This window comes from Pyrus communis, chromosome 9 (assembly GCF_963583255.1).
Source record: "Pyrus communis chromosome 9, drPyrComm1.1, whole genome shotgun sequence".
Classification (NCBI taxonomy): domain Eukaryota; kingdom Viridiplantae; phylum Streptophyta; class Magnoliopsida; order Rosales; family Rosaceae; genus Pyrus; species Pyrus communis.
In genome coordinates, this window is record NC_084811.1 from 20,722,289 (window position 1) to 20,741,723 (window position 19,435).

At 35.4% G+C, this 19,435-nt stretch overlaps 1 protein-coding gene across 1 annotated transcript; it reads right to left on the reverse strand.

The window, feature by feature from the left end:
• Positions 1–2,159: 2,159 nt before the first annotated feature.
• LOC137744489 (protein TEEBE-like) lies at positions 2,160–19,435 on the reverse strand. The gene is made up of 4 exons (XM_068484290.1): positions 19,302–19,435; positions 10,158–10,240; positions 3,212–3,706; positions 2,160–2,683 (listed from the first exon to the last, which is right to left on the reverse strand). Exons 1-4 carry the CDS (start codon positions 19,433–19,435, stop codon positions 2,160–2,162), a joined length of 1,236 nt encoding a protein of 411 aa, XP_068340391.1.

Consider the following 19,435-nt stretch of genomic DNA (forward strand, 5'->3'; position numbering starts at 1 on the left):
TTTACATAGCTAATTTCTACTTATTAGAGTGTTTTAAGCTATTTTCGTGTGTTTTCAGGTTCAAATGACAAAGTTGGCAAGAATGTGCAATTTGGAGCAATTTAGAGCAATTTTGGGCTTGGAATAGATAGCATATGCATGGAGTAAGGTGGATCGACGAATTTGAAGTTCAAGAGAGGCTAAGAATGTGATTAACATCTGGAAGAATTAAATTGAAGACTTGGAAGATAAGGAATCAGCTAAAAAGAAGGAAACATTATCCAAATTACCTTATCTTATCCAAACCTTATCCAACCTTATCTTATCCTATCCTAATCTTTTGCTACCTTAATTCCAGCTACAAGGAAGACATCTAAATGACATTAGGATACCTAAATATCAGGTTTCTAGAAGCCAAAGCCTTATCCCTAAATCTATGCCGCACCACCCCTTCTAGAAGTTCTAGAATTTGCCGCAAGGACCATTCCTTGTCCTCCCTGGAATCTGATTGAAAGTGTCCTTATTCTTTGTTGATTTGGAGTCCTAATTCCCCTCTTTCTCAGCCCATGTCGTGCCTTCCCCTTTCCCTATAAATACTTGTGGCGCAGCAATCAACCATGACCCATCTATTACCATAATTCACAACACACATCTATCATACACAAAAATCTCTCATTGTGCTGCAGCTTTGCAAGGAGAAAAGAGAGGAGACCCTTGGAGCCATGCCCTGCCATTCAAGCTTGGATTACTGGAACGTTTCTAGGTGTATTCTATCTTTTGTTTTCAATGTTTAATTTAATTTATCTTTGTTTAAGTGCAAACATGAGGAGCTAAACTCGTTTTAGCTAGAGGTGGATTCAAAGCCATAAACATATATGTAATATGAATTGATTTCCTCCAGTTATTGTTTCGTAAAACATGAATGTGATTTACTTATCTGTTTGATTGATAACTTATCTTGTATGTTGATTAAGGATGCATACTTAGTTTACATGCATGAATTTGATGCTAAAATATAAAGGAATTTCACCTAATCGTTATGAACTTATATTTATAAGTAGTGAAGGTTGCTAGTCACAATCGTGTTAAGTAAATCCATGGCAGGAGTATCATGCAGTTCATAGTTACGAATGTCATGTCAATACTTATGATTTTCACAAAGCTTAATAATCTTTGATTGTATCTCTATTATGCTGTTCATGTAGGGAACTATTGAAGAATAATTTGGTTGCTGATGCGTTATCCAATCAATTCAATGAAATTAGGAAAATCTAAGAGTTAATTTGTGCAGTTCACGGTTAATTTGGGGTATTGTCATTCATGGTTTATAGGAATAATAACTAGAAATTGATTTGTATGCATATGTGTCATGTGTGGAGATGAACCCTCTAGCTAGCCATTCACCCATTTAAACACCCAATTTCGTCCAAATTGTTTAGAGTCTTTAAATCTGTTTGTTTTTAGTTTAATTTCGTCCAAATCAATCCCCCCCCCCTCTTTAATTAAGTGTGTTAGACTAGTTAGAAATGTGTTCAAATCTGTCCAATTTTGTGTTTTGAGTTTTTAGTGTCTAATTGAGTGTTTCTAAGTCTAGTTTTGTATTTTTGAGTTACATTTGTGTAGATTAGCATCCCTAGTTAATCCCTGGCCTAGAACGATCCATACTTTCATATACTACAGCTATCTTAATTAATAGGGTTTAATTTGTGTGTTAGTTAATTTCACATCACACATCTGAAGAAGAAAAAAGAAACGTGTATATATATGATTCACACTCCTTGCTCTTAGCACTACAGTTTAGTAATATTTATCCTCATTTGCAAGTGGGATGTCTTAAGTTCGACTTCCGTGAATGACAAGTTCATAACCAAATTATTATGACGGGTCCATTATGTGGCTTAGCCAACATCCTCTAACCCCTTAGTGTAAATATATCATTGTATTAAAAGTAAAAATAAATATTCAAATTGCATATCTTGAAGAAAGTTTAAGATCCAATGTGATGTATAAAATTTTTCCTTTGGATTAGTACACCCAACATATGACTCATAAAATATATTGGAGAAACATATAATAAAGAGCCAAATTTATACATAATTAAACAAAACACACACTCGTCTTTCAAGATTTTCTCTAACAATAAAAAAGAACATACAGAAAAGCTAGTTATTAATTAAAGACTAGCTAGTGACTGGAAAAACAATGACATTGTCCAAGACAGGGCCACACAAATGACCATAGTCATGAAGCTTTGTGTGATAGTAGGCACTGTAAAATGTTAATCTTGTTCTCATTGAAGTTGCTTGGAACTTGAGAATTGCAGTTTTGAAGCCACCTTTTCCTTCAGACACAAAAGGAACTTTTAGGGTTTCCTTGCCAGCAAAGGCTTCGACCATCATCGATCCGTGGCAACCGTTCTTTGCGTCTCCGATGGTGAAGATAAGGTTGTAGAATTTGTTTGGGACGGTTCTAATAATTTGAGCAATTGCACTTTCTCTCCCTGCAACCAATTCAATGGCTGCAAGTCCCTTAGGAACTGAGAAATGTTTCTTGTCTATGTATTTCACAGGCTTCAGGGATTCAATGATCCATCCAGGCAGTGGTGAGTACTTGTCCATTACCTTGGCAGGGAGGAGGATTCCGGTTGAGAATTCTTTAAACACATGAGGGCCTATTTCAAACCCACCATTTTTCACTAGATTACCTGCATATATAGAAAATTTTATATACAACATTGTAGGGAAATAACATTTTCTAATGGATTAATGCTTTACAATAACATATATACTATAATAAATCTCAACTGCTATGATAGTTTTATATTGGTTTATAACTAGTAGTCAAAGAAACAATATGTTATCACGTCACATGCCGCATAGGCGGTGAGTGGCGATTAATAAAATACAATAGTTGATGAAAAATGGAGGATAACCAAAAAATAAAAAAGAAAAAAAAAAAAAAAAAAAAAACTTAGGAGTCGACTTTCCCATAACACGTGATAGGATTAGTGTATGTATAATCTTGTTAAAGTGGAATTATAAAATAGTAAAAATTTGGCGATGCATGCAAATACCACGTGATACGTACTCTTATTAAATATCATCTTTAATATATCTCTTTCATTTTAAAGAAGAAAGCACAAAATACAAAGTTCCATTTGCATGTGAGAAACCAACGTCTAAAAGTCAAGCTACTGAAACTAAAACCAAAGGTTATATATAAGAAATCCTACCCCTTGTATACTTAAGAGGAAGCATCTCCTTGATTGCAACGGCATCCAATAAAGGCCCACAAGTGGGGTCCTCCTGAATCCCAGGGTTGTGAAATGTGACCTTAACGACCTTGGACGTAGCCTTGAACGCCCAAGCATAAGTGTCACCACCATTGCTACTGTACAGAGTTTGAAGGGGGAGGTCAGCAGACTGACCAGGAACTGAGATTGTTAAAACCTCATCCTGGGCACAAGTCCTAGTAGCCCCAAAAGTGAGCGAGTAGACTGAACCTGGGATAACAGTCACGTTCTGAGAAATGGAGGCCTCGTTGCCAAGCCTCACTGCATGGACACCACGTGGCACGTTGAAGAAGAAACCGCCTGGTTGGGGTCCACCTTTGATGTACTCCACCAAGCCGCTGATCTCCCACTTTGGGAGTGAGTACTTGCCAATGATCACTGTTTTCTTCAAATTTGAAGGCTTTGGTCCATGCTCAAAGTGCCCATTTGGGAGGTCAACTGAAAACACAGAGATGCAATTGTTATGTATGTCTCAAACTGTAACAAGAAGTTTCTTGTAACCATTTATATGCTAAAAGCTTGCACTAATACACTCTCTAGTTTACTCAGATTCTCGCTTTCGTACTCTAGTTTTTTTTTTCTTGCTGCATTTTCATTCTTTGTTATTTCATTTCGTTAGCAGCACTCCCGTAATCTTTGAAATGAAATAAAATTTCTTCTCATATTAATTTTTCAAATGAAAAGATGTTTACATTAAATGGATAGAAAATCAATTCGGTTGACAAAGGTGTTGAGCCCTTGTATGACGGCGTAAGTTCAAATCCCGTTAGCAGCTAATCTAACAAAATCTAACGTTTAACCAAAAAAAAAAAAAAACCACTACATGAACTACTAGTTCAATTTAACAATATAAATAATTCTTTATAAATTAATCCACTTAATTGGATATGAACTCAGGACTTTCTTCAATAAAGTAAAGACTCAAAGTTACTAAACATACTGGTGATTGGTGAAGTTACTCTAGAAACTGTAAACACACTTTGTCAAGGGAAACTTTAACAATAGCATTAAGGGAATTTGAATCCAAAAAAATTATTGAACTGGTAAGAGCACATACTATGATCCATAATTAAATATTAGAAAATAAAAAGACATATATATTGTACAAAAGATAACCGAAAAACGAAATGTATACCATCAAGAGGTACTGCAGAAGTATAACCAGTGCAGAGAGAGAAGGTCAGAAAGCAAAGCAAGAGAGACAAAGGCGCCATAATGTTTTGCGTGGAAGAATGAACTAGAATGACCCTTATAAATAAAAAGAAAGTAAGTGGGAAATTGAAAATGCAAGTGCCTCTATTTAATTTCATGGAATGCATAGAAGATAAGCAAGCAAGTAGTCCGTCCCATTTTGAAAAGGGGCACCAAATAAGCCGCGATATGTGTTTACTTGTATCTGATTCTTGAAGTATCTAAACACGGTCACGTAATGTCATTATTTTACTTAAATTATTATTTTTATTAATATTATTTAGTGAGTTTTTAAATTAATGTACTCAAGAAATAATACATATTTTTTATTTTTTTTACTATTTCTATAATATGTGAAATAATACACCATGAAAATTGTACTTTTGATAAACAAAATTTCTCCTCATTCTCCAACAGGGTTCTTAATGTGCATGTGTGTAGGATTAGAGGCCACATGACCTTTTAATTTTTCTATTTCTTGGGTCAAATACCACATGAACTTTTATGGTTTGCCGTGATTTACTCCTTGAGAACATGAAAAAAATGTTTTCCATTCAAAATCCAACTAATACTGTGGTTTAGTGACAATCTTTTAACTCACATAAAAATAGGACGTATTTTATTTGTGCTAAGTTTGATATCTAGTTAGAGTATCTTCAATGAGCTCCCTAAAAGAGCTCCTAGCTAAATTTTAGAGATGATTTAGAAAAATCAGCCTCCAATCAAACTCCTTGTCCACCTTCCAAGATAAGAATTCTCCAAGGAGCTCCTAAATCTAGAGAATGAAAAAGAAGCTCCCAGCATAATTACCAATATTCTAAATAAATTTTTTTATTTCTATTGACCATTATGACCTATTAAACTAGAGAATATGATTGAAGTAATTTTTTTTGTGAAGCTCTTAAAGTAACTTTATAGTCTTTTTAGCTAAATTTTAACTAAAAAAATTAAAGAACGGAATTAAAAATGCTCCTAATAATTAGCTCATTAAATAACCTAACTCGGTGTCACTTCTCTTTACAATTTATAAAGAAATGTCGTTTATAAAATTGAAAAGGAAAATTGAGACGGTGGAACTTTTGGCAAACCTATAATCATTGTTTATGGCAAAGACGAAGCCGGATGCTATGCCGCATGTTGTGACTGAAGGAAATTTCACATGATCGTTCAATCAATCACATCGGACTGTCCTTTAAATTTGAATATAGAAGTCAATTAGTATGCTCGGAAAATGTACATGTTTCGTACTAAATTTGACTTTAATCCGTACCCCATGTGCTTAGATTTTCTGTCCCCCTTGAAATGAAGGAACTTGAGAAAAACCAGATTAGACGCGATTACTTTACAAGAGCAAGTCCAGCCGATGGATCGATGTTAGGTCAGAATTTTAGATCTACCACACAAAAACTATGTGTCACTAATGAAATTGAGTTCTTTATTCATATTTCTGAATCAACGTATTAGATACGTACCATTCCTTAAATTTTATTTTTCCCAACTAATCACTTTATTGTGAAACGTGCAAGATTATGGGACTCTTTTCTACTAACGCATGGGGTTTTTTTTTTTCCTTAATTGCTTGTGCGCTTGCAGTTGGATCAGTGGGTTCTATGCAAGATATCTGACACGCCCCGACCCTGATACTCCCTGAATATCAGGATAGGCACGTGCTTGCCGACACCCGAGGGTGACAAAAGCCATTTTTTGAGTGTAAATACTGAAAACAAAGGATAAATAAGGTTTATAAATATAAAAGAATAATGAATATGCAAATAAGGGACGTGTTCAGAGCACACCTCTAATCTAGAACACTAGAAGAAAATAATATAAAATTGAATGAAACAAAGGAATGGGTCCTACACCGAGAGGACTCGAAGATGCCGATGCTGAAGTGCCTAGACGTCGGGATTGTATGCCTCGATTCTAAGTCCTGAAGGGGGCGCAAAACAAACATGAATGAACCAAGTTGATATATATATATATATATATATATATATAATAAAACAGTTATCAACATACTAACCCCCAGGTTTTATGAAAACACATATATATAATGATAAACATAGGTTTTCCGAAACCTAGCATGTTGTGCAATGTCTCAAATCATAATTCGCATAAACAATAAACACTAGTGAATGTCCGATATAATACTTCAGGCCCCATGCCGGCTTCCCGTCTCTGAGCAGACAGTTAGAGGAAAATACACTTCAGGCCCCTTGCCGACTCCCCGTCTCTGAGCAGACAGTCAGAGGAAAACACACTCCAGGCCCTATGCCAACACCAAACCGTCGCCCGGGACGGACCGGATTTATCCCTACGTCCCGTAGTGGAAAGGACCACTAGGTAAGTACAAAACCAGTGAAAATACATATATTGAAGATCAACTTCATAGTATAAAGTCATCCATCATCTATACTATAAAGAAGTGTTCTAAACATGTTCTAAATATCATATCATCATCCATCAGATATTTTATAAGAACATGGGTTATAGGAAAAATAGTAATATTTCAAACTAACCTCAGTAAGCATGTTATCTCGTAAAACGTTTCATAAAACATAATCATCAAATCATGCTTTTCATGTATGCATTTATACTATCAAAACATGCATTTTTAGAAAGGGTCCACTCACAGTACTTCGCCGTCGAAAAACCACACCATCTAGCGAAGAAAGAAACGCCACAGATAATCGTCCCTAAGCACATAAACGGTACATTTAGTTAAACTCTACTCAAACGTTTGAATTTGGGAAAACGGACATCGATAACGGGTTCAGAACGTCGAAATTAGATTAGGAGGGGTCCCGCACGAAACCCAAAAAGTCAAGTCAACGTTGACAGTTGACTAGTCAAAGGCTTTAGGGTTTTGGGTTAGGGTAATTGGGTTAGGTGTTAGGTGGGTTGGGTATTAGGTTAGAAACCACACGGCCCAAAGGCTTAATTAAAAAAGGGTAATGGGTTTGGGCTTGGCAGGAAAGGCCCAAAGGCCTTGGGTTTGGAGTTCGCCGGATTCCAAGGAGGGAGAAGGCCGGATTTCGGCCGGAGAATTCCCAAGCTCCGTTGGAGCTCAAAACTCAATCAAAACATGTCATTCAATATACCAAATTGAAGCCCCGAAGGTAAGGAATCGAAATATACCCTTGGTTCTCGTCATCGTGGTCGGAGTGGGCCGGAAAACAGCCTGGAAGCCACGGGTGTCCGCCGGAAACTAGGTAAGATTCAAATGAGCATAACTTCTTCAATACTCAATGAAATTGGGTGAAACAAAAAGGAAAGTTGTAGTACTCAGCGAGACGAAAATATTGATACCTTGGACGCCGGCCAACTCGCCGTGGTTTGGCCTGAAATGTCCTCGAAAGTTACTGAGGTCGCCGGAAACTGGGTAAGATTCAAATGAGTATAACGTCTTCCATACTCAATGAAATTGGGTGAAACAAAAAGGAAAGTTGTAGTAATGAGCGAGACGAAGAGATTGATACCTTGCACGCCGGCCAACGCGCCGTGGTTTGGCCGGAAATTGCCTCGAAAGGGGCGGTGCTCGCCGGAAAACAGGGAAATGTCTCCGGGATGGTTTCTTCGTGATTTGACGTCCAAAACACAACCACAAGGTTAGAAAAGAGCTATAGGTGTGGGCATGGGTGTGTGTGTGTGTGGGTGTGTTCTGCTCGGAGGGAGGGAGAGAAAGACAGAGAGAATGGGTGAGGGAGAGTAAGAAGAAATAAAAGAAAAGGGAAAGGGAAAGGGAACCGGAGACAAAACAGGGGTGGGCCCCTTGGGCTCACCAATTAAGGCTAAAAAAATAATTTTAAAAAGGAAAGTATCCTCAAACTTAATGAAAATACAAAAATAATTTTTTTTTCTGTAAATTTCGGAACGGGTTATTACATATCTGAGCACAAAAAAAGCAAGAAGAACAGAAAAAGTGGAAGCATTTCTGACGATGATGAAGAGGAGAGAAATTCATCACCAGCTCTAGTGTTGCAAGGTCAAGAAAGTCAAGACCATCCATTGCTTCATAAACCTCTACCGCCGCCTCCGAATAACATGAACCACGCCGGGCCTTCTACTTCTAATATATCGGGACAATACAACAAGATCGATGATAATCACAGTGTTCATGCATTTAACAGTGGATTAATGTCACCATTTGGATCAACTAAAGGCTATGGAGCTCATCAAAATCAGGTGAGAAATTTAGCTCCAATGTTACACTTGCGTGCGCAACAAGTAATGCAGCCAATGCCTTTGGTTCATAGCACGGATGTAAACAATCAAGGTAGTCATTCATTCAATGGGATCACAACGTACTCTCATCAGTCCAATCAATATGGTTTTGGAGATCAATTTGTGTCAGTGTACAACAATGCGTCACAACTTGACAATAACGGCTATCCATCTGGCATATATTCAATTGATACAAAAGATCAGTAGTGCCTCAATGAGCCACTGCCGGACTTTGGTTCCTTGTTCGATGATATCGGTAGAGGAGCTCCTTTTGACATGCCAGTTGCAGATGTAGTGCTACTCAACTCTGTGCCTCACATTAACCCTGTAACGCAGAGCACAAAAGCTGGCGAGAAAAGTAGTACTACTCCAACTTATAATCATTTAATTGCTTAACCTTCTGCTTTTCTCCAATTAATTCTTGTTGTTGCGAATTTGTTTATATTTTTAAGATCAAGTGGTACTGGTAGATAGATTTGCCAGGAGTTTTCTTTTTCTTTTGATACTTTCTTTGGTAAGAAATAAAGAATTATTTGATACTGTTAACTGTTAAGTGTCTTTAATTATAATTTGTGTTGGTTAATTTATTTTCTTATATGTATAGAAGTTATAATATCGTGAGTCAAGTACAATGTTTTAACTCGAACATCCCCATGCAGATCTGTGAAAGTAAATTTAGCAGGGTTGAGTTTGATCATATATATAATCGGATTTTTGAAGTTCTTGTGGACTCTAGGCTCTAGATTAATATAAACTCTACAACGGTCAAAATTAAAAATGAAAATTCACTTTGTATAGGTCCTTTTTCGCATTACACACTGAAGTTCCGAAAGTATGTAACATATGACACACAACATACATAACGCTACCATCGCGTTTCAAACTGCACCATCCTTTAGCTTGATTGTGTGTTCATGATCGTATCCGAGAGAAAGCAAACTCCAAAAGGGATGAGCATCCTGGTACCCGTTGGTTTTGCTTCAATCCCGGCTGTCCAAAAGAATTCAGCTGCTGAAGTAACGTCCTCAAACATGATTTTTATCCACTAACTGTATTTCGAATTTCAACAGAAGTTCCATCGATCTCTCTCTTTCTCGGAACACTACCTTTAATCTGTTGCTTCATATTATTCTCTGCAATCCCTAATTGAAAATTTGGCAATTGCTAAATGAAAAGATGAATCGTTACAGCAAAAATTAGAACAAAAACGAAGATTTGGATACCAACTTGTCAACTGAGTGAAACAAAACCCAGCCAAAAAATGGAACCAAGATAAAACTGTAGATGGCCACCAATACCATTAATTTCACAAAACTAATAACTAGCTACTTTATCTACATTTTCTCACCAATCAAATCCAAAGCTAATAACTACTTTATTATCTCGCCATTGAATTTTTGTTTTCATTTTGCTAATAATTATCATACAAGCATATTTTCTTTTTCTTTTTCCAACATTAGGGGGCATCCTTAATGTTTTGCCCAAGGGTCCCCAATAATCATTATAATAATTATTGGCAAAATGATGAGAAGAGTGTGAGAGTACGTCTGAGAGCTTGAAGAAAATATATTAGTTGAATCTAGGTTATCTCACGGAATTTTAGTTATTCAATCTTAAAACACACTAAAAACTAGGCGATTTATGACAGTAACATAAAACAATCATGCATGTGCATTTTGGTGCAGATTTAACGTAGCATAAATTATTAAGTTGTGAATGAAAATAAATGGAACTTTTAAGAGGTGAATGAAAAAAAAAAAAAATGTTTTGCAGAAGATTTTTAATAATTCTATTTTTTATATAAAGAATGATTCACTTAGCCCAATCCTCATAATCCTTGAAGGGCTTAGGCCATAACAAAGCGTACAAGATACCATGGGCTGCCCAAAAGGATTGTGAGATTCTAGCACCATGATTTATATAAGGGCCTGACTGTAACAAAAAACGAAACCTACAAATAAAATTGCATGTTTTTTAGAATGCATCTGGTAGCTTAATCGACAATGATTTTCAAAACCGGAATTTGTGAAATTGGTTTTGCAAAAGGTTAGACAAGTTGCTCTTTAATTTGAACGATAATTTTGTAATGCAATCATATCCACGCATAACAACTTACCTTGATAGTATATTAGAATGTTTACAACGTAAACACCAACCTTGTTGCACTAATAGCAACGTCATTATGAGTGGAGCCAAAAATTTACATAGGGGTAGACTAAGTTTTCTTTCCCATAGCATGGAGTGAACTTTGAGTTAGTCTAAATTTCAACTTTAAAAAATAAAAAATAAAAAAAAATAAAAATAAAAGTTCATGTTGAAAATTAATATTGTTTACAATTTCACAAGTAAATCAGCGAAAAGGTTTTTTTTTTTTTTTTTTTTTTTTTTAAAGAAATTATATTCATGAAGTAGAGTCAGTTGATTATAACCCTAAACCAAAGCAATCCTTGTATCCAAAACATTTTTTGTATGCAAATTAGCTAGGGTAAAAGAACACACGAGTGACAAGAGTAAGATTGAAATTACATGAATGAAAGTAAGGCGGCAAGAGTGAGAAGAAAAGTATACTTTGTGCCTTAAAGAGGTGAGACCATCCATGATACAAGGCTCATGATGCATGTCTGGTAAAGAGAGATCCCAATCTCAAATTCTCAATCAATAGAGATTCAACACTGAAATACCATTTGCTTTTTCAGGCCTTTTTTCCTAAAGATTATACTCATTCGGATGACAATCGCACCTAAAGTGGTTTGCCCGCACCATCACTCATGCACATGCCTTTGGAAGAAGGTGGGGGAGTGGAGTCATATCCTTTGAAAAGTGACAAAAAAGGTGATTAGGGCAAGGTGGTGGATGACCGGCCTCTATCAATGTCTTCATTTTTTGCCTCTATTTTAGTTGCTTCCCGACATCCATAGTACTACAACATAGGATTTTCCTTGATGCAAACACAATTTGGTTTTGATTGTGCTTCGCTTTAAGGACCCATTCAGAAAAAGGGACTGTGAATATTATTGTGTAGAGGTTAGTTGGCCAAGATAGTATACTCGATTTCATCAACTCGAGTTCAAATCGTAATAATACAAGTCATCGCATTATAGGGAAAAAAAAAGGAGAGAAGCCCACGTTTTTGTCTATAAAGAGATGGCATGTGCATATAAACAATTTCTAAACTCCATTAATAAAGACCTTCATTAATAAAGAGGTTTATTACTTTAATCATTAGTTTCAAAATTTGTTTTTCATTAAGGATCATTTTTGCTTATCACCATAGTGATTGTCATGAGTTTAGTTTTGAGATTTGTGTAGTAGATAAATTAAATCATTTGTCCAAAAATAAATAAATAAATAAATCTCATTTATCCGACAATAGTTAATGTGGTGGTGATGCTCACCAATCACAGCTACATAAGAATGTTAAGAAAATTTTGATTTTTTTTCATAGGTGCTATTATTGGCACTCAAAAAATTTTGTGTCAAAGTGGAATAAATTTTGAGTTTCAGGAAGTAAAGTGATAACTTTCAAGTTACAAAGGGCAAAATGAGATTGAAATGAAATTCCAGAGGCATAGCTAAAAATAAGCCATTTAATAATAAACGAGTGCATTGTGTTTGAATTGTTAATAATAAAATATTCAAAGTTAGTTTTTATTTTTATTTTTAAACAAACGATATTTTCTACCTTATGGGAGAAGGGGTGATGAGCTTAGCCTCATAATAGGCTAGTAATAATTTGGTGATGAGCTTAGCCTTTGGCGAAAATTAAACTTAATACCTCTCATTTATAAATGAAACGGAATACCACTAGACCGTAGTACCAAATTGCCAAAGTTAGTTAAAATAAAGAGTGTAGTTGGAGATAAAAGGTTAAACTGAATAGTTACAATAGTTTTTTGAAACTGTTCACTTGCTAGTTAACAAAAATTTAGAAGTCCTTGATGCCTGATGAATTCTGGATTGATATTTGGGCCTGTTGTTTTTCTTTTTATTTGTTAATCGAGTTGGTCATTATTTATGCACACAACAAAAGAAAAACAATTCATAAAATGATTCAATATCCTGTTGACGGAGTGGTGTAATGATAACTATTTATCCAATTTATAAACACCATTTTCCACCAAAGCATGCGTTCATGCGGCTTTTTAGAGTGAAGGTGTTTGGTCTTTCAAAAAAAAAAAAAAAATAGTACAATGATATATTTTACACTATAGGGAGAGGAGAGTTCGGCTAAGCCACACAATGTGCAACCTAATTTGGTATCGAATTCGCCATACACGATATTTGAACCTAAAACCTCTCACTCAGGAGTAAAAAGAAATACTATCAGATCGTCGTACTAAGTGACTACAAAAATTATTATTGACTTTCACAAAGTAATTATATCTTTTTATAAAAGAAAGTTATGGATTTTCATTCTTAATTTAAATTTCTATTCACAATTTTAACTCTTCTACTATTGATCAAAGAATTAAAAAAAATCATAATTCACATATGTTATTACAGTAAAACCTCTTTAATCCCTATAAAGAAATAACCTCTTTAATGTCATAAAAATTTTGGTCCCAACTTGGAACCAGTTATGTATTGAATAAACTCCGCATTGTAATAAGTTATCATTTTTCTTGGTCCAGTCTGTAGGAAACACACATCTGCATAGTTATAATTTTTGCTTACAGTTGGGTTTGGTGCTTTCTTTTTGCACAACTCAATACATATATTTTCAGTTAACTGATTTTTCATATTGACCTTGAGTGGCAAGATTTATTTAATAGACAAAAAAAAAAAAAGGTATCCAACAACATTTATTTGCATCATGCGGCATTGGGCATCAAAGAACACCACCTTGGAGTACAAGTAAATGTGCAAGAGATAAATATTGTTGCCCAATAAATTATGTTTAGGAAATACAATTTTACTAAGGATAAATAAGTCATAAACAATATTTTTGAACTACACCTCTATTGGGTAGTAACCTCTCTAAAGTTATAAGTTATAAAATTCAATCTCTGTTGGTGCCCAATTTTTGCTGGTGCTAGATTCTTAGTTGAAAATTTAATCTCTGTTTCAAAAAGCTTGGCTTTAAGTGTGATCTCTAGATGGCTAGAAGTAGAGGTTTCAAGAAAATTTGTGTGGAAGGAGACTCTAAATTAGTGATTGATTCCATTTTGGGATCCTACAATGTTCCTTCGCTCTTGAAAATTATTATTAAGACATCAAAAATTTGGCGGCCTCTTTTGATTCCAACTTCTAGGCTCATGTTTAAGATCTTCATGTGTGGGATAGATCACTACCTATTGTGGCTCACAAGGCCTATATATTTGATTATATGAGAACTAGTTGTGACCATGGTCACTCAATTCAATATATGTCATTGTTTTATTAAAAAAAAAAAAAGTTATAAAATTGAATTGGTCCAAACTTTATAATTTTATAGAAGTTTTACTACATCTTTTAAAAAATGGAATCAACTCATAACAATGTAACTTTATGCAAAAATTCAATGTAATGGCGCCCCTTCTCATAATTATTCATCATGAGATGGGATGATTGTTGATATATTTTTTCCTAATTTTCTGCTACTACTTGTAATTGCATGAATAAATAACCAAAAAAAAGTACATAATGTTAGAAGAAATGTTTTCCATGTTACTTTTCTGACCTTTCCATCTTATGCTTTTAGCTTCATATCATATAATATGTGAGTAAACTGCTGATCTCCTCCTAAAACTTTCATTCAACTTTCAATTTCCTCCCCCAAACTTTTCAATTGAAAATCCAGGACTTCAACTAATTTTTTTTGGTCAATTTCACCACTACTAGTAGTTTTCCATATATTTCATTCAAATTAACGTTAACTCTTATCACATGCACATCATGTGTCTCTCTTTTGAGGACAAAAGTGTCATTTCACTAGACATTCAGATACAAAAGCTGTAGAATCACACAAATTTGCATAGGTTGACATTCTAGAAATCTAGGGTTTTCAAATATTTTAAAGAACAAAGTTACCGAACTACCCTACATATTGTGCACATGCTTCCATTTAATAGAAATTTGGATGTGGAATGAATGAAAAAATAACAGCAGGGGGAAATTGGCCAATAAAATAGTTTGAAGTCCTTATTTTCCAATTAGAAAGTTAAGAGGAAAAATCGAAAGTTAAGTGAAAGTTCATGAGAAAAATCGGCAGTTTACTCTATAATTAATATGTAGTTGTTTTGTTCAGCCTATAGTTCTAAAGACAAGCTACGTACATCCCTACTTGTCACCCGAATCCCTTACCCATATGTCATTATTCACGTCGGCCCCCTCTTGTTCTTTGTTTTTGCAGAACGATTGAATTTGGACAAGAGGAGGATGCAACTTATTGTCCAAGAGGGTGAATAAAAGTGTTGCAACTTCAATAATTCGTTGAGAAAAAGTGATGCTAATGCTGCTGATATAACTTGTCTACTGTAACTATTTATCTTTAGTATTATAAAGCCATGCATGCACTGAGGACTTCACTGAGATGAGTTATAAGATGTAATCATATATTAAAACGTTGTAATTACCTATCACCTTTAGCCGTGGAGGTATAGACCCTACTAATTGCGTTTTATTTTTTGTTGAGCGGTGAAAATAAAATTCGAGACCTCTTTCAACGTGTACTGTTAAACCAACTATTTGATTCATTTTTTGTTGTGGATCCCATTAGATATAGACAATTAGGTAAAAACAATCTATTAATCATGGTCGGTGAGTTCCCTCCCAACTTTTAGCCAGCCACTTAGGTTCAAACTATAAACAAAAGACCGACCATCTTTCATTTGATAGCCAAATGAGTCGAGTCCTAATCAATAAAATTTCAACATCATCCTTTTTTGCCTCCATTGCTTTAGAATTGGTGCAAAGGTATATAAAATAATTACAATGCATATTATTTAGATTTGATAATGTGAGTGAGGAATGATAGCACTAACACAATAGACGAATTTACGCAGAACGAATTCATTGTTACCGTGATATTTTAGTCTAATACTATAAGGTCATGCATAAATTTATCCTTATTGGACATTACGTTATTAGACTAAACATCACGTCACGGTAAAACTACTACGGAGTAGATTCTTTCCTCTCTTTTTTTCTCTTCCCTTCCTTCCCCTCCTATTTGAAGATTAAGTCATGTCAACATCTTATATTAATTTTTTATAGAAAGAAAAAGACAAAATAAAGAATATAAAAAGAGACGATAGAAGATGATAAAAAGAGGAGGGGAGAGAATCCTAGTCCAACTACTACAAGTTGTTTCCCAAAGACAGAAGAACAATTAAGAGACAAAGTGTGCTTTCCAAAGTGGGGTTTGAAAATGATAACAGATAAGATATAAAATAATTGAGCATTTCTAGGGTAATTGATAATACTTATATCTCCAAATGCGAGGATGGACATAATTTTATTTGTGAATAATACATCTTGACAAAATAAAATTAACAATCGAAATTGTTTAGTTTATTTATTTTTATTTGAAGATTTTTTTTAAAAAAAAATCATTCAAATTAGAGATCATTTAATCTTTCAAGCATATCAAACAAATAAACGGTTCAACATGAATATTTCACTTGGTACCTACACCGTTGATTACATTCAAATGATTAAATTATATTAAATTAAAATGATTTTTTGTTAGAATGGTTTTCAAATGAAAATTTTAAAAATTAAACGACTTCAATTATGAATTTATTTAGTTAAAATATGCTATTTTGCAATGGTAGAATAAACTCATCACAAAAGAGAATGCAAGTATTATCCACTAATTAATACTGTAAGATTTAGAGTGCACCACTTCAACGAGCTGCAAGCCCTAGGACTCTCTGCCTACCAAAGCGTTGTCCTTACATGTTGTCCTATTTTCTTTTGGACAGCTTTGTCTCAATGACACGTTACTGAATATATTATCCATCCCATTTCATATGATATAACAAACCCTGCATCTGATTTCCCTCCTTCACTCCAACTCTATCCCTTCAAGAGATTGTATTTCCCAATAGGTGCTTATAGCCCATTTCCATATGGTAAGGGTGTTGTATTGTCTTTGGAAAATATGCCTAAAAAATTTAAAATAATATAGTCTTTATAAACGGTTAGATGTGGATAAAACACACAAGTTTAACTTGTTGAGAGCTATAAAACACATCACGTGATGAAAGGCATATTAATATTTTCTTTCATTATCACACAAAAACTTTTTGTTAGGAAGATATAAGTTGCGATGGTAATAGTTTAGAATTATGCTAGGTCAAAAATTAAATTTCTTCAATTACTAGAAAGAACAGGTAAAATTAATATATTAGGCTATCAAATCATCAATCTGATCTCTTGATACAATCTTAACTTTTTTGTTTTTGATCAAAATTTTAAAAATACGGAATATCCAATACTCCAAAACACCATCAAAACCATGTTAATCTCAAAATCATGTTAATCATATACGTGACAAGAATTAGTGACGTAAAATTCAAGCTATCTCAAAAGAGTATCAACCTTAACTAGATTGTTGTTACCAAAAATTACAAAAGATGTTTAGGTCTTGCACCCTACCTAATTTCAGCATAACAACACAATCCCTAAAATGCTGCTAAATATTGCACACAGTTAAATAGATAGAACCAAAGATGTACTTAACCATCCATTTATGTCCATTGCGACCATTTGATTAGGGTAGGGTCCTCTTCATCCCATAATTTCTGCATTTTAATCATCTTGTTTTTCTTTCTTTTCTTCGGTCGATTTAATAATCTTGTTTGAACGAAGTTTAAAGGTTTCTAAAGAAAACTAACCACACTAGATGGGAAATTTCGAGAACCAACTATTGGGTACTGTCAAAAGTTGAAACTCATAACATTGAAATGTCTCTTTGAAGTTATACACTGGGCGCGGATCGGTTTGACACCAAAAACACAACCGAATCAACTAGTAATCAACAGTTTAGTTTCGTTCAATTTTGACCAATACCATCATTGAAACTAAATCAAACTAAACTATTGTTAATCGGTTTGATTTGTTCCGTTTAAGCCTATCCAACACATACATATAAAACATTCTATGAAGCCAAAAATAATCACAAGGCGACACGCGAATTTTTGGATAGAAAATGACAAAAATACCCTTGAGGCATACCGGGATTCCTACGCGCGAGCAACGGGCAATCATCCCTCAACCAAGTCAAAAGTGCCCAAAATAGGTAACAAATTCAAAACTATTTCATCCACCCTCATCCTATATTCTCCACAAGGTAATTATTCCATAACCCCCAAAACATTTCTTTTAAATTATGTTAATTAGTCAATTAATGGATTTATCACCTAATTAATCTATTAATGGCTAATTAACTACAAATTACACCCAAAAAATACCACAAATGGCTGGTCCCTATTCTCCTAATAGGGCCGGCCATATCCTTATAAATAGCTCTCCATTCTCTCAAAAAAACTACTTCCAAATCTCTTGCAAAACTCTACAAAACTCTCCAAACACTCTTCCCTCAAAATTCTTACTTTGGCATTGCGAGGTTCTTCGGCCAAAGCACCCCCCCCCCACACAAATTCATCATGCGCGTGTGAGGTTTTTTTGGCCTTGACCAAAGGTGTGATTTGTTTTATAGGTGCAATTTTGTCCAAGAATGAGAAGACGGAAATTTGCATCCACAAATTGATGCTTTCATTGAGAGTTGAGTCCCACACTCATAGAAGACTCTCGCATCCAAGGTTTTCTATTTTCTTGTCCATTTGTAGATTTTTCGTACGTTCTTATTATTAGAATTTTTTATTTGCAAAAATTCTTCAATAAAACGTAAAAGAGAAATACAATGGCTAGAAATTTAGAAAATTCAAAAAATGAAAAATTCAACATTCAAGAGATGGGACCACGACGATCCACGAAGCTAAATGTGATCATAGGTGGAATGGCACCACTGCTACGGGGCTTTACCATGGCAACCACCGCGGTAGCCACCACGGCCACCACTCGCGACGACAACCACGGCCACTACCTGCGGCGACGTCCATGGCACCATCACCAAAGCTCGAGCCGTGCCATCTAAGCAAGCCTAAGCCGTGCCATCCAAGGCCCACGGCACCAAAACCACGGCCCAAGCCATGTCACTCCAAGCCCAACGTGAGCCCAATGCATTGCCAAGCCGAGCACTAGCCTCGCACCCACGTGCGCCAAGCGCCAAACAGCCCAGTCCCAAGGCCCAGCCTGCTCCTGCTGAGCAGTTTGCTCTCGTGGCCCAGCCTGCTCCCGCCGAGCAGCCTACTCAAGTGGCCCAGCCTGCTCTCACAACCCAATCTCCTTCTGTGGCCTTCCAAGCAACCCAAATCGATCCAAGATTAGTTCAACCGTCCCGACTCCAAATTTTCAGACCAACGATCGAACTGGGAGCATTTTCACCACATTTTTCTGCGGATTTGACATTTCCTAACTCAAATCTCGAGCCCGGAGTCTACCACACTTCCTGCTCAAGGAGACACATTTCATCCAAGCTATTCCAACCTAAATGGAGAACAACACTTATCTCGACGAGTCATAGAGTTGACGAGCGCCCTCGCACAGTAAACGACTAACCAGCTCTTACAGTGCACCGAGATTCAACGTACCCCAGATGAGGTGTCCCAAAGTAAGACAAGGGCAGACAAAAAACCTCTCCAGCAGAGTCCCGGCAAGCAGCCACTCGACCAGCCACAAACCAAGTGTTCGGGCAGTGTACAT

What these genes read in the sequence shown, in the direction of transcription:
- LOC137744489 (XM_068484290.1), bottom strand. Translation starts at nt 19,435, where the DNA reads ATGTACACTGCCCGAACACTTGGTTTGTGGCTGGTCGAGTGGCTGCTT. An exon ending in ACGTTGAATCTCGGTGCACT is followed by an intron (nt 10,241 to 19,301) that starts GTAAGAGCTGGT and finishes ATTTTCTTCAAG; the next exon opens with CTCTCAGACGTACTCTCACA. An exon ending in GGACCCTTGGGCAAAACATT is followed by an intron (nt 3,707 to 10,157) that starts AAGGATGCCCCC and finishes TGTTTTCAGTTG; the next exon opens with ACCTCCCAAATGGGCACTTT.